The following is a 14850-nucleotide window of genomic DNA, read 5'->3' as shown; positions in this document are numbered from 1 at the left end:
TGTATTAGCTGTGCATCATGCCCCCACTGAAAAGTGAAGCCATAAATTGGATATTGCAGACCTGATTTATTCTTTCACATAGAATGCATATAATTTTCCACTGCTGTCATAATTACATTCCATTTTATGCATCCAGGCACTGTTTTGAGGTTTTTTGTATGAGGACCTGCTGATAATATTTTCAGCCATGCTTCCTGTTGGGACCTTTGCACAATGTTTGCATCTGCTCCATAGCTGGTCTTATTGTGCATCACCTTGAGCATCCAGTCACTGCTTTCTTTTCTTTTTATGCATCAAACAGTACTGTTCTCGAGCAATATTGCCTTTCTAGGCCGTTACCTGCTGCAGCATCAATGCCATTTTCATGCTAGGAGTAATAAATTATAGATTTGCAGCAACCTTTTGCAACAGTGTCATAGGCAGACGCTGTACCAAACGCATTTGTGACATAATTCATACCCAGAGGGTTTGGAATCTAAGGGCAAGTGACGCATATCCATCTTGTGCTTGCCCAGTACTTGACGTCTGTCAGCTGCAGCTAATTTTACAAAACCCGTTATGAGCATACAAAGTAAAAAATGTTGCTGAAATCCAGATAACGACTGTATCTCCCTCTGAATCACACCTGTTTCTTTCTCTTTATTTGCATTTACGTTGTGTTTGTGATTCCGGGAACAGGGGGGGAAATGGACAACCAAATGTGTCAGGGAGCCAACTTAGACAAAACTCTTCCCCTTGACATGCCAGCTTGTTACTGGCAGGAGGAGACATACACCTGGTAATCCTGACGTGCAATCGGTGTGTTTTGAATTGACTCTCTGTCATGGCTTACAACAGACTTTTCAGAATTCTCTCAGTCTCACCATTCCCCAAGGAAGCAGAATGAGAATATAGAGGCTCGATTCAGTAGCAAAGGGCCGTTCCAGAACCAAAGGATGTTGTCCTTCAACTGCCACAGTAAAGACAGGTGATAAGCATGGCTGGTTTCTTCTATACTGTAATATCTTTCAAATCCTCTTTTTTTGCCATCAAGTTACAGCTGACTTATGGCGATCCCTAGGGCAGGGTTCAAGGCAAAAGATGTTCAGAGGTGTTTTGCCGTTGCCAGCCTCCATTTCATGACCCTGGTATTCCTTGGACTTCTCCCATCCAAATACTTGCCAGGGTTGACCCTGTTTAGCTTCTGAGATCTGACGAGATCAGGCTAGCCTGGGCTATTCAGGTCATGTCTTCAAATCCTTACGAAGACCTTAAATTATCCTGAACAGATATCTATACCAATGTAAACAGACTTCCATCCTCATTTTCAGTTCAGACCAAAATAACTGGCCAGCGGTTGGTTATGAATACGTATGAGCTCTAATTTAAGAAGAATAACTATTATATTGGAGGCTCCATATTGTGGAAACTCTGTTATAAAAAAGGAAAGTACCTTGAAACAGACAGTTGTGGTTCCCCATTTTCTTCACAGGACAAATTGTCAGTGAAAGGAAGTGACAATGGACACTGACCGGACTTGAGCAAACCCTCCTCACTGCTATTGGCATGAGGGAAACTACCATACCTCTGGAGCCCAACTGATGAAACTAATTTCTTTGGCCCAATGAAATAAGCTTCTAGTACTTTTCACAAGCACAAAACTTGCTGTTTAGCAAAAAAAGAAGAAGAATTGGTTTTTATACCCCAATGTTCTCTACCTTTTTAAGAAGACTCAAATTGGCTTACAGTCGCCTTTCCTTCCCCTCCCAACAACAGACACTTTGTGAGGTAGGTGGGCTCAGAGAGCTCAAAGAGAGCTGTGACTAGCCCAAGATCACCCAGCAGGTTTCTTGTGGAGGAGTGAGGAATCAAACCCAGTTCACCAGATTAGAGTCCGCCGCTCATGTGGAAGAGTAGGGAATCAAACCCGGTTCTCCAGTTTAGAGTCTATCGCTCCTAACCACTACACACCATGCTGGCTTTCTTGTATCTTGTTCATTAAGTGGGTTCACTTGCCTACTATACTGCCTTCTTTTCCAGTTTAAGTAGCATTCAATTTCTTTGGTTACAGTATACTAGCACACAAAGCTACCTCAGACTGAGACAGACCATTCGAAAGGTTGAAGGAGCTGGGTATGTTTAGCCTGAAGAGGAGAAGACTGAGAGGGGATATGATAACCATCTTCAAGTACTTGAAGGGCTGTCATATAGAGGAGGGTGCCGAGTTGTTTTCTGTTGCCCCAGAAGGTCGGACCAGAAACAATGGGTTGAAATTAAATCAAAAGAGTTTCCATCTAGACATTAGGAAGAAGGCTTCCTTGGGAGGTGGTAAGTGCTCCTTCCCTGGAGGTTTTTAAGCAGACGCTAGATGGCCATCTGTCAGCAATGCTAATTCGATGACCTTGGGCAGATGATGAGAGGGAGGGCACCTTGGAAATCTTCTGGGTATGGAGTAGGGGTCACTGGGTGTGTGAGGGGGAGGTAGTTCTGAAATTCCTGCATTGCGCAGGGGGTTGGACTAGATGACCCTGGTGGTCCCTTCCAACTCTATGATTGGTCCAAAGGAACATAAGAAGAGCCCTACTGGATCAGACTAGTAGTGAACTGGATTTGTTTCCCCACTCCTACACATGAATAGTCACAGTTCTCTCCAAACTCTCTCAGCCTCACCTACCTCACAAGGTGTCTACTCTGGGGAGGGAAAGGGTAGACTATTGTAAGCCACTTTGAGACTCCTTAAAGGTAGACAAAAGCAGGGTATTAAAACCAACTCCTCCTGCTGCTTCTTCTCCAGCATCCTTCTTCACACAGCAGCCAACCAGTTGTCCTGGAGGGCCAGCAAACACAGCATAGAGACCAAGACCTTCCCCTGATGTTGTCTTCTAGCAGGGTGCCAGATGTTTGCTGACATATAATCCAGTATCATCTTCTTGTAGACAGTAGCACTTTCGACTCACTGGCAGAGGAGGTCTTTCCCAGCCTTACGACCTAAGAACATCTTATCTGAAGATGCTAGGGATTAAACTTGTGTCCTCTTGTACACAAAGGATAGGCTTGACCACAAAGCTTTGAGTTCTCCTCCAGAAGCTTAACCAAACTATAGACTAGAGTCTACATTCTTTTTGATTTCCCTTCTCCAGAAAGCCAACTGATGGGTGGAGCAGGAAGGAGAGATGAACATCATGAGGAACAGCTGATCTTTAATCAGTTCCCTTTTTATCTGATACTTATTCTGGAAACTTGATCATGCTTCTTTACTTCAACCTGAGAAGCTTTTTTTAAATGAATATAATTCCAGATGGCTAGCTGTATTACTCTGTAATAACAAAGTAAAGTTGAGGTCTTTTGGCACCTTAAAGACTTAACAAAATGTATCCCAGCCTAAGCTTTCATGAGTCAGAACTCACTTCCTCAGATCCACTGGATCCACGTGATGGATCCCTCATCTTCTGCACGGTATCCCAGTGTGATGAACCAGCCCTGCAGGCACCCTCATGGACCCAAGCGGGGCAGTACCGGTAGTTTATTTGTGAATATTCTCTGAAAACCAAAAACATTTGCAAGTATTTAAAAAGCAAGATACTTGAATCTAAGAAAATTAGGCATATGTAATTAATATCCAAATTGTATTTAAGATTCACAGAGTTAATAAATAGCCATGTTCCATGACAGTCTCTGTTTTTAGATACACGTCTTCAGTTAGTTTTGAGCAAATTTCTGTCAACCATACATTTTTTTCAGTGCTGTTTTTTAATCACTCAATTTACTTTCAGTCACATTTGTTTGCTACAGTTAAATTCCAGATCTACTCAGAATGTCCTTTTAGTACTGCTTTGTCCAGAAGCCCAGCAAAGTGTTCAGTGGCTAAGTCATAATTAGTTATCTGATTAATTACATTAAAAGACTCCTTCCAATAATATTTTAATTTGGGGCATACTCACCACCCAATATGTAAAAACAGCATTTGATTTGGAGATGTCTCCATCATATGTCATTCCCATTCTTGTGTATTTGATGTTAATCAGTAAGGTGTAAAGTACCAAAAACAAGAACAACATCTGTGTAATACCTTTTATTAGGGTCAACTAAATTGGCACAAAACACACTGTGCAAGCTTTGGAGTTCACCAGAGCTCTTCATCAGGCTGGATGTTAAATTTAAAAAGATAACTGGTAGAAGGCAGAATTATCTAGCCCTGACCTTAAGGTTAAATCTAACAGGCATCCTTTGTGAGATGCCAGCAGGCAATTATTGTCCAAACACTTTTGATAATAATTCTCCTCGATGTCAAGGCAGGTAAGAAGGATTGGTAGTGAAAATTAATCGCTTTAACACTCCCCCCCCCTTTATAACTGTTACCCAGCAAATAATCTAAAGTCCATAACAATTGACTGATATGAGAAGCTAGTCCCTTCCATCGTTTTCTGTCGCTAGGGATTCAAGCTCTGTTTCCGATTTCAGTGTACCCTCAGATGGATTTTCTGTTTCCTCATCTCCGCTTGCTTCTAGACTCCAGTCAGCACAGTCCCGTGCAATATTCAGGTCTGGTTCTCCAGCCAAGCCACCTAAGCGAACAATTTGGCGGGGGGGGGGGGGAGCAATGAGTAAGGTCCTTCTGGGGCCCCCTTCCCCCATGCCCTTAGTAACAGGCACCACCTCCTGGACCCCTGCCTAATTCCAAGTCGGGCACCTGCAGCTCTGCTACAAGGGCTCAGCTCAAACCCAGCTGGTGATGATACGGCAGGAGGCGAATGGGGGTACTTTACTTGGGGCCGCAGAATCTCCCGATGAGGTCCTGCCAGTATCACCCACTGCCCTAGAAGACCATGGGGATAGTCCAGAAATAACTCCCTGCCTCCATTATGGAGTATGTGTGCCATATCCCAGTGATCTTCTTCCTACCCTTGGCATTCGATGGCTCCGCTTTTTCTCTGTGTGTCCTCTTCTGTTATTTTTTTAAAATTGCTATTTGTCTTTATATTCTGTGGAAGATTGAATTCTAGATGACATGCAGCACTTCTAGTTTTGTTTATTTTGTTAATTTTGTTTCATTTGTACCCTGCCTTTCTCCCAACGGGGACTCAAAGTGGCTAACGTCATTCTCCTCTCCTCGAACGACCCTGTGAGGTAGGTTAGGCTGAGAATGTGCAGCTGGCCCAAGGTCACCCAGTGAGCTGCCGCAGTAGTGTTGAGGACTGGAACCTTGAATCGCTGTACAGGGTACTTTGACACAGTAGGCCTGTGAGTTCATGTTTAGCTTTTTTGTGTAAATTCTGCAAACATGTGTTTGCTTTCACTGTTCTAGCTAATTTACAGGTTTCAACCTTAAAGAAAGAAATGGCTTTATGCCCAGAAAAAATCCCAGAACAAGTAGAACAGAGTTGGCAACCATTATTCTTTGGGATGCTCATAATGCCTTTAGAGGGCACAGATCAGGTTTAGGGAAGCGTTGGCCTGCGTAATAGCTTCTATATAAGCCAGCCATACCCCATAACCTCTGAATCTCTCAGATCTGGAATTCGGTGAAATCTGCTTTTCCTTTTTATGGCAAAGCTCTGGGTAAGAAGCTTTGAAATGTAACCTTTCTCCTTAATGTTAGCTTAGGTAGACTAAGAATGATATGTATGCTTATGTAGGCTTGATTTCTATGCGGCGTGCCAGTGTTCTGTCAGTTCAATAATGTTCTGTTTAATAAGATCTAGAGTGATCTGGGTATTTTTAAATAAAAAATTGAATTAGTACATTGACTGTTTATTGGTTGGGAAATCCACTTTGAGTCTGGAACAAACAAACAAAACAAAACCCAATATTTCCCTTTGCATGGCTTGCAGCATTGTGATCTAGTAGTGAATGTGTTGTTTTAATTCAGTCAAAAAGGTTTTAATCTGCATATGGCTGTTTAAAGTAATGCCCCCTTATAGGTGGAACTTAGCATGGTGTAATGGTGTAGTGGTTAAGAGCGGCGGACTCTAATCTGGTGGAACCGGGTTGGTTTGCCCGCTCCTCCACATGCAGTCTGCTGGGTGACCTTGGGCCAGTCACAGTTCTCTCAGAACTCTCTCAGCCCCACCTATCTCACAAGGTTCCTGCTGTGGGGAGAGGAAGGGAACGAGATTGTAAGCCACTTTGAGATTCTTTAAGGTAGAGAAAAGCGAGGTATAAAAACCAACTCTTCTTCTTCTTCTTCCTCCGAGATTCTAGTCACTCTAACCACTATACCAAGCTGGCTTTTCCAGCTTGCCTTCCCTTGTCGGGTAGTAAGACAATGATCTGGTGGTCCTGATTCTGTAAGCAGCTGCGCAGATAGAGCTACACTTCATCGTCTAGCTGTTTGAGAGGGGCCCTGTCAGCGAGGGCATCCAGTCGGGCCACGGATAAGCAAGCCCCGTCTCCTTCCCACCCACCCCCGTTCCTATTCCTTTGCTCGCCAGGCATTAGCGTTTCAATAGAGATCCGCTGTGAGATCTCTGGCACCGTGGAACAATGCCTGGGAGCCCGAGAGATTGCCCGGTTGTTTGCTAGTCAATTTCACCAGGAGGTTTAGTAGTGGGCAATCACAGGCAAACACTTCCTTATTGTCACCTTGTATCCTTTCACATTCAAAACAACTCTGCTGCACCTCACCCTTTCATGTCCTACCACTGATGTAATCAATTGTATTGTATGTTCCCTATAAAGATGACCAGTATTTCCCCCATCTGTATTCTGACCTTAAGTTTGTGTAGACCTACTGAACCCGTTTGCTTTCTTAATAAAACTTTAAACTCTCTGTAATGTCTGGAGTGAAGTTTACTATTGCTGAAATGCAACGAGGTCCTGAAGTCTGACAGGCCCAGAGCCAGATTCTGCTCCAGCACAGTATCAGTCTGCTACATTGAACTGCGCCATGCAAAAGGTTTACTTGCGCTCTGTTGTGTGTCCCAGAGGGCGGTCAGAAGAGCCCCAGATGGACCGCCCGGGCCTTGTCTTTTGCCCCAGTTTTTAGGACAGTCTTGGGGATTTTAGGAGATTTCAATGGCAAATAAGGCGGATGGGCCAGCTGCCGTGGAGGGCAAACTCTGTCACACCACAGACACCAGAGCTCCTTCGGATCTACCCGCCCCACGCAGTAGTCTGTTTAATTGCTAGATGGGACATCCTGTACACCAAGCCGCCAGTTCCAATTAGATACCTGCACATAAAACAGCCTTCCAACCTACAATTGTTTTAAGTGTGCCCAAAAGGGTGCTTTTGGAGACAGCACCTCAAGTCTGTTTTAATACTGATATGATACATAAGCCTCTTAGGCAGTAATCCGTGGCCTGCGCAAATTCTGTCAGGGTGGAAGGGAGCGTAAGGGCACGTCTGATTTCTTTTGTTCGTGTATAGCAATATGGGTCTATACAGGGCTTTAGAAATCAGTGTCAGCCAAGGGGGCTCCTGAGGAAGGGGAGAGGGACGTTTTCCACTTGCGTTTTAGACCCAATCTAAGCTTCACGTGTAAAAACAGCCTTAGAATGAAATGACCCTTTCCCACGAGGCTGTGGTGGACTCTGCCTGATGAATCTCCCCCTTCTGCCGGTACCAGACCTCCTTGGAGTCCGACAGTGGTGGTGCTGTGCCAGCGCTCAGCGAAGTGAGCGTGGTGCTTCCCAGCAGTGCTCTGCGGATCAGCCTGCCTGCTGACCAGGGAATGTGGCTCGCAGCTGCCACTCAGGGCCTTTGGGGAATCGGGAGGGGGGAGGGAGGCTTAACAGATCGCCTCTGGCTAAAGGCACAAAGCAATAAATCCCAGTTTGACTTTTGCCTTAGATCCGAATCCTCTTTCTGGTGCAGCGTTTTGCCCATCTGTGTAAAATTGTGAGTTTCTGTGTGCTTGAATATATTTCTCAGGAGGCTGCCCTGAAAGCCAAGTATTTCCCTTGTGGATTACGGGGCAGAGGACACAAAGTGGCAGGAGCTCCTCTGAATGCTTCCGGCATTTCAAATTCTCTTCAATCTGTACTCCCCCCACCCTCCATGTGTTGCTTACAGGAGGAAAAGCAACCTTCGATGCAAGAACTTGTCCGGCAGATGGTGGATGGCGAGCTGGCTCTGCTTGAGAGGCCAAAGACATACCTCAAGCGATTCTACAAGCAAACCGTCTACAGAGATTTGCTGGAGAAAAGCATTCTCAGTTATCTGAACTATAACAATTACCACCTGCCAATGTTTGCCTGGCCTGGGATAGTTTAGGCGTGGTGGGCTAAGTATGGTTCTCATTTTACTAGAGTTTGACTTTTTGTTGTTGTTTATTATTATTATAAGTCCATTGGGGAGGTAATTTTCACAGCTGTCCAGGGAAAGAAGACGGAATCTACTTTATTTCCACAGCCCAGCAGGTGGAGCAGAGCGACGGTTTTGTCATTCAGCAAAATACAGTTCAGGACAAAGAACCAAGCCATGCCCATTAAGCGATGGATGGGCAAATTCCTACAGATTGCAAAGTGTTTTCAAAATGAACCATTAAAGCTATCTTTGTAAAATGGACCGTGTTCAGTCTGATTGATCTGGTCTGCCCCCGTCCATTCCGTTCCAGTGATGTAGCGGAGAGGCCAGCCGCTCGACCGCAGAGCAGCGGCTCGGCTTCGGAGCCCTGCTGCCTTTAAACCCTGCGGCCGCCTGGGCTCTTCTGCACCGGGGACTCCCTCCCAAGGCAGAACCTGACAGATGGCTGGTGAGATTTGCATACTGCATTTTAGCTTTTTAAATTGTTCATTCCAAATGCGAACTTTGTATCTCTCCGTCTTCCTGGACAGAAGGTACATTGTACTGGGGGAGGTCAATTCTCTAATGTGCTGGCTAGTGACCCAGCAGCTGTGGGGTTAACTCCCTTGCTAGCGGCATCTCAGCAACCAGTTGACCAATAGCAGCTGGACCTGCACAGTGTTCTTTGCTTCTGTTTCAGCCAATAAGGAAGAAAAAATGGTCCCAAGGAGGGAAAGTAAAGCCCGAGGTGTTGAATGAATGAAAATCTGGGACCCTTAGTTCTAAGAACATAAGAAGAACCCTGCTGGACCAGACTCGTGGCCTATCTAGTCCCGCATCCTGTGTCACACTGTGGCCAACAACAGAGCTCAGCCTCGGCCTTTCCCTGATGTTGCCTCCTGGCACTGGGATTCGGAGGTTGACTGCCTCTGAATGTGGAGGTTCCCTTTAATCACCATGGCTAGCAGCCACTGATAGACCTATCTCTAACGGGGTACATGAGCGGGGGGGGGGTGTGTGCCATAAATCAACAACTTTAAAAATGAACTCGAATATTACCAAGGGAGGCAGGGGGTGACTTTTTAAAATGCTTTAAAAAGAAATACGCAGGAGCTCAGGCCTGCAAGGGAGGCCTGTCAGCTTCTCAGGAAAGGACTTCTGCTCCTTAATTGTTAAGTGTTTTGGTGGCAGGCAGCAGCTTTGACTTAGTGGGGGTGGGGGGTGCGGGATGCCCGTGTGTAGTGGTTAAGAGAGGTGGTTTGGGGCAGTGGACTCTGATCTGGAGAACCGGGTTGGTTTCCTCACTCCTCCACATGAAGTCAGCTGGGTGACCTTGGGCTAGTCACAGCTCTCCTAGACCTCTCTCAGCCCCACCTACCTCACAGGGTCTCTGTTGTGGGGAGAGGAAGTGATTGTAAGCCAGTTTGATTCTTCCTTAAGTGGTAGAGAAAGTCGGCATATAAAAACCAACTCCTCTTCTTCCCGTGCCACTGATGGCTGGGAGTAAGCTGAGCCTCTGCAGAGCACCAGCGGTACCCTCCTCATTGGGCTGCCCCAAGGACTCTTTTGGGGTGGCTTGGCTGGAGAACCAGCTCTGGTCCAGCGGCCCGAGGAACATGTGACTCAGCATTGTCTCACTCTCTACAAGGGGGGGCTCAACAGATCCTAAGCACACATACTTGGACGCTGGTCCCCTGGATTCAACTGAAGATATTTTCAAACAAATGTGTTTTAATATTAGGGTTCCTATTTATTCACACTTTTAAGCACTTCCTTTACATGGGGTTATTGTATAGGTTTGCAAAGCAAAATGACACATTTTTCACTGGGGAAGAGTTAAGCCCTCCTCTTTCCCCAAGTCCTGTGACCCTGGTCCATATTGCCCCCCTCCCCTCCAGTGGCTACTATTCCAGTCAAAGCATTCCAGCATCTTGCGCAATTTAGCCCTTCCACTCATCCCCAACTGGAATAAAGCTTGGGCCTCCTCATTTGCTCAAATTCCTATTTACTCCTTTGCCTCTTTCTTCCCTTTCTCTTTTTTGCCATCTCTCCCCTTGCTGCCCCCATCAAATTTTAGATTGTAAATTCTTCAAAACAGGGACTATCTTCTTTTTTGCTTATCAGATTATTAATAAATGAAATGAATGGAACCAGCAAAATCTGTAATACAGCTTTTATTTGTTTCATTTACACCCTACCTTTCCCCCCAACCGGGGACCCAAAGCATCATTTTCCTCTCCTTCATTTTATCCCCCCGCCCAACATCCCTGTGAAGGAGACTGGGCTGAGCGGATGTGACTGGTCCAAGATCACACAGCTCTCTTTAGGATGGACCCCCACCTGTCCCAGTTCCATACAGTATGAGGACATCCAGAAAGGCCTTCCCTCTCCCTGGATATTCACTGAAGTCCTGGCCTCAACGTTGCCTGGCCAACATTGCCTCACCAGGTTGCATGCAAGTCCCAGGTGACAATAGGTGTCCCAGCAAGGGTTCTAGAGTTCCAGTCCTAAGTCAATGCCCAGGGTCCTGCACAATCTAGAATTGCGGTCTAAGATCAGATAGCACGGTTCCAAGAGCTAAGCAAGTTCAGCAACTGGTTGGCTCGGCACAGTTGAAGCAAACTAGCCCCACAGTGGCTGCAGACTTGTACAGGGAGTTCCCCCTCAGGTCTAGCGGGCTCCTCCTCGCAAGCTGAGTGAGCTGCTCTCCTCATGAGGAGTGCTGCGGCCAAATCCTGTGGTGACATACCGGTTTCTCCTGGAATGTCCTAAGCAGGTGGGAGGCCCTGGGCCGCCAGGTGCGCACTCCTCTCCCTGGTGCGTGCCTCAGCCCTCACCCTTCACCTCCTCTGCTCCTGGGGTGCTTTGGGAGATCGTGGCAAGTCTGGTCACGGGTGGGTCTCTGCTGGGGCCTCCTGAGGGTCCTGCTGGCTCACGCGGTGGTTCTGGGGCTGGCTCGGGGTCCCCCTGTGGAGGCGTTGCAGAGCCCAGCTCCAGGGAAGGGCCTGCCGAGGCACGGCTTGGGGCAGTTCCATCTCCTCTGAGTACTCCTCTGTGCTAAACCCGAGCAGCTTGTGACACTTGGCATTAAACTGCACATGGTACGCTGCTAAGTATAACCAGTCTTTGCAATGAAAAACCACCAGAGAGGGATAGGTGGTGGGGCTTCCCGGTGGACGGTGCCTTCTGGATCAGATCTCTGCCAGCCTGGCACTCTGCCATTGTGCAGGCGAATCTGCTGGAGGCAGGCCTTGAGGGCGGAAGCTCTTCCTTCCTCCCCCAACCTCATGAGATTCCTGGGCTGTTCCCAACCCCTGCTGACCCCAGACAGACCCTGCTGCCCTGTGGGTCCATAACATCTCTGGGGAAGCGCAAGTCCTGGGGTGGATGGCCCAAGGATGGAGCTGGGTGGACTGGCCGTTGTGTTTCCTGGTGGGCCAACAGCCTCCCCCTCCATCTGGGCCAATGGGGGGGGTGTACCGAGCCCACTCAAGCTTTACGCAGAAAGGGGGAGCAGTGGCAGCTGGCCCACGAGGCAGGCAGGCAAGTTCCTTCTCCATCCCTTGAGGGTCAGATGGGGGGGGGCTTTTCCAGGGCTGCCCCCAAGTCCACCCCTGGCCTGGAGAACTGGGCATCTGAAACGTGGGCTTAGGCCAGGGACAGACAAAGGGGCTAAAGCAGACCTGGAGTGGGCCGGGCCAAGTGGCACAGGTCGCACTGCAGGCAGCCCAGCCTGCTGCTTCCAGGGCAGCAGCCCACCTCTGCGAGGGGAAGAGGGGCCTGGGGGCTCAGCGGCTCCCGCTAAGGCTCAGGATTGAAGCGGGGCCAGCTTCCAAAGGCGGCCTCTTTCCCTGGCCTCCCCTTCAGCTTTCTGGGCTCTGATCTCATTCCTCTTGCTGCCAGCAGGAGATGGAGCGCAACAGAGCTTGTGCCAGCCCGGAGCCATTCACGTCCCATCTCTAGCTTGGATGGCGGCAACCTCTTCCCACCAGGCAGCTGCCTCTGCAAAGCGGAAACGAAAATACTCTCGCCCCAGGGAGAAAGAGAGAGGAGCCCTTTGGAGGCTGCTGCGGCAGCTTGGCCCTGCTCAGGGGGCTCTCGGGTTTTGGTTTTGTCCTCGCCAGGGCCAACGGATAGCTACCGGCGTTTTAGACCCACCGGGCTTTCTTTCTTTTAAAAAAAATCGCTGCAGCTAATAAGGAAGGATCAGGAGGAGGTGTAAAACAAGCCGATCAATATTCAGACGTGCCTGTGTCAGAAAGAGAATGGGGGGGAGGCTTGGGGGGAGCTGCCCGCAGGCTCAGTCGTGTGTGAGAAGCTGTTGACTGTTGTTCTGGTGGAGAGAAGCAGTGATAAGGTTTGGATAAAGTGCGCCTGGCCCACAAGAGAGGAGGAGGAGGCGGCGGCGGCCTCTTTGGCAGCTGTATGCTAATGGCTGCGGAGCGACGGCCTCCCCCATTAAGGGCCGGGGCGGCACCCATCGCTGAGCAAAGAGATGCTCCGACGGGAGAAACGGGACACGCGCGGGCGGCCCTTTCACTTGCTGGGGAAGGTGTGGGTGGGCTGGGGGGCCAGGGGGGCCAGGGCCCCTGGGAGAGGGGCGAGAGGACCTCTCCGCCCTGCCCCACGGGCCCCCGCGGAGCCCGCCAGCCTCTTCCCCGCCCCCCTTGGGAGGGAGCTGCCCAGCGCGCCCCAGTGGGGGGAGGCCCTTCCTGCCCCCCGGGGCGCCCCGGGGAGGAGCGGAGGGGGCCCGTGCCGTGCCAGCGGGCCCGGGGGACCTTTGCCACGCGCTTCCCGGCGCCTGGCCCGCTTGCGGGGGGCCGCCTTCCCCCGGAGCCCGCGATCCCTCCCTCCCCCCGCCCCCCCAGCAACCAAAGCCGCGGGGATGCCCCCGCCCCCATTTGCACCCGCAGAAGGCGGGCACGAGCCGGGTCGTCGGGGTCGCAGAGGAGGGGGGCGCTGGGGGCCGGGGGCGGGCCGGCCTTTGTGCCTGGGCTTGCTGCCCGCCCGGCTGGCTTTTGTGCGTCACGACTGAAACGGGAGCTCCGGGGCAGCTTTATGCTAATCGGGCCGAACAAAGCGGGGCGGGGGGCGGGGGGGGCGGCGCGTGGCCCTCGCGTGCCCCTGGGGCCGGCGCCCCCCCCTCGTTCCGGCGCGCACAAAGGCGCCCGCCCCCCACCCCCCCAGGCCCCGGGTCACGGCCCAGCCAGCCAGGCGGCCAGGCTCGCCGCCCGCCCCACAACAAGAGCCGCAGGGGAGGGCAGGGGAGGGGAGGGGAGGGGAGGGGCTGCCAGAGCCCCCCGGGAGAGGCCTCTCGGCAAGCCAAGCCTGCGGGGGAAAGCGGCCCGGGCAGGGGCCGCCCCCGCTCCAGCAGCCGCGGGCCCCGCGGCCATCCGGCCCCCCGCGGCGCCTCGGCCCCCTCCCGCCTGGCCCCGTCGGCAAGGGGCGCTCCGGAGGGCCGACTCCAGGGCCCCGCCGGCGGTCCCTGACCGGCCCCGGCGCCTCCCGCAAGCCTCCCCCGCCCCACACCGGGGGCCAGGGCAACCCCAGTGGGAACACGAGTTCGCCGGGGCTCGTCGGAAGGTCGGGGTGCTTTTTGCAATGCGCGGAGGGGACCTCCCCGCCCCTCCCCTCCCCTCCCCTCCGGAGCGCAGAGGCGAGCCCGGCCCAGGCAACAGGGGCTTGGCCAGCCGCTCCGGGGCTGGCGGCCGGGGGGCTGCGGATCTGGGGCTGGCGGGGCGGGAGCTAAGCGAGGCGAGCGGTCGCTTTGCACGGGCAACGGTCCCGTTCCCACGGACGGGCCTGAACCCTGGCGAAACCCTACGGCGAAGGCTTCTCTTTGCCCGGCCGGCTCCGACGCCCGCCCTCCAACACGCGCCTGGGGCGCGCGCGGAGCAACCCGGGTTTCACGTGTGGACGGGTTTTTTAGGCGTCTGCCGCGGGCAGTGATTCAGAACGAGGGGGTCGCGTCACGGGTCACTGAAGGCGCCGTGGGGGAGGCCGCCCCCTCCAGCTTCTCTCCGGCGCCTGCAGAGGCCCGGCGTTTGGGCCAACGCGCTTGCTGGTCACCGCAGCCGCGTCACGCGTTTCTCACGGGGTCCACGACTCGCGTGGAAGCCTTACGGGCGAAACGTCAGGGCGGGAGGCTTTGCACGGCTGGCCTGGCCGCGCCCCGCAGAGGCCCCCTCCCCCAGACGCGACTCTTTCACACTTTCAAGGCACTTTGCGGGGGGATTGAAAGTGTGAAAGACTCGAGTCTTTCAATGGCAAAATCCACTTGCAAACGATCGCGAAAGTGCATTGAAAGCGGATTGGAAGTGCCTTGTTCAGGGGATGTGAAAGTGCCCAGAGTCCCGGGAAAGGGCCGCTTCCTGGCGTTTGCAGGGCAGCTTCCCTTTCTCCTTCATAACATGTTCTGCGGGGCTCGTTTTTTGTGTGTGTGTGTGTGGGGGGGGGGAGGTTGTTTCTCCCAGGGGCCTCCAAATCGCAACCCCCGACGGAAAGAGGCGGGCAAAAAAGAGGCAAACGGGGCAAATCTCCTTCAAGCCCCGGAAAGAGGGTCCCTGGCAAATGCAGAATAGACCCCAGAAACGCCGCAGGAGACGTGGGGGTGTCTTGGGACCAGGCCGTGTGCATCGTCGGTAG

At 51.5% G+C, this 14850-nt stretch overlaps 1 protein-coding gene across 1 annotated transcript in view; it reads left to right on the top strand.

Annotated features, from left to right (window-relative positions):
• Nucleotides 1-8193, top strand: part of CFAP61 (cilia and flagella associated protein 61) — a 200839-nt gene extending 192646 nt beyond the window's left edge. Inside the window, exon 25 of the mRNA XM_056862278.1 lies at nucleotides 7993-8193. Coding sequence (XP_056718256.1) covers nucleotides 7993-8193 — 201 coding nt within the window. The remainder of the gene's footprint in view (nucleotides 1-7992) is intronic.
• Nucleotides 8194-14850: the final 6657 nt, after the last annotated feature.

The sequence above is a fragment of the Euleptes europaea genome, chromosome 17 (genome assembly GCF_029931775.1).
Source record: "Euleptes europaea isolate rEulEur1 chromosome 17, rEulEur1.hap1, whole genome shotgun sequence".
In the NCBI taxonomy this organism is placed as follows: domain Eukaryota; kingdom Metazoa; phylum Chordata; class Lepidosauria; order Squamata; family Sphaerodactylidae; genus Euleptes; species Euleptes europaea.
Note: the sequence above shows the minus strand (reverse complement) of the source record. Positions and strands in the feature narration are given on the sequence as shown.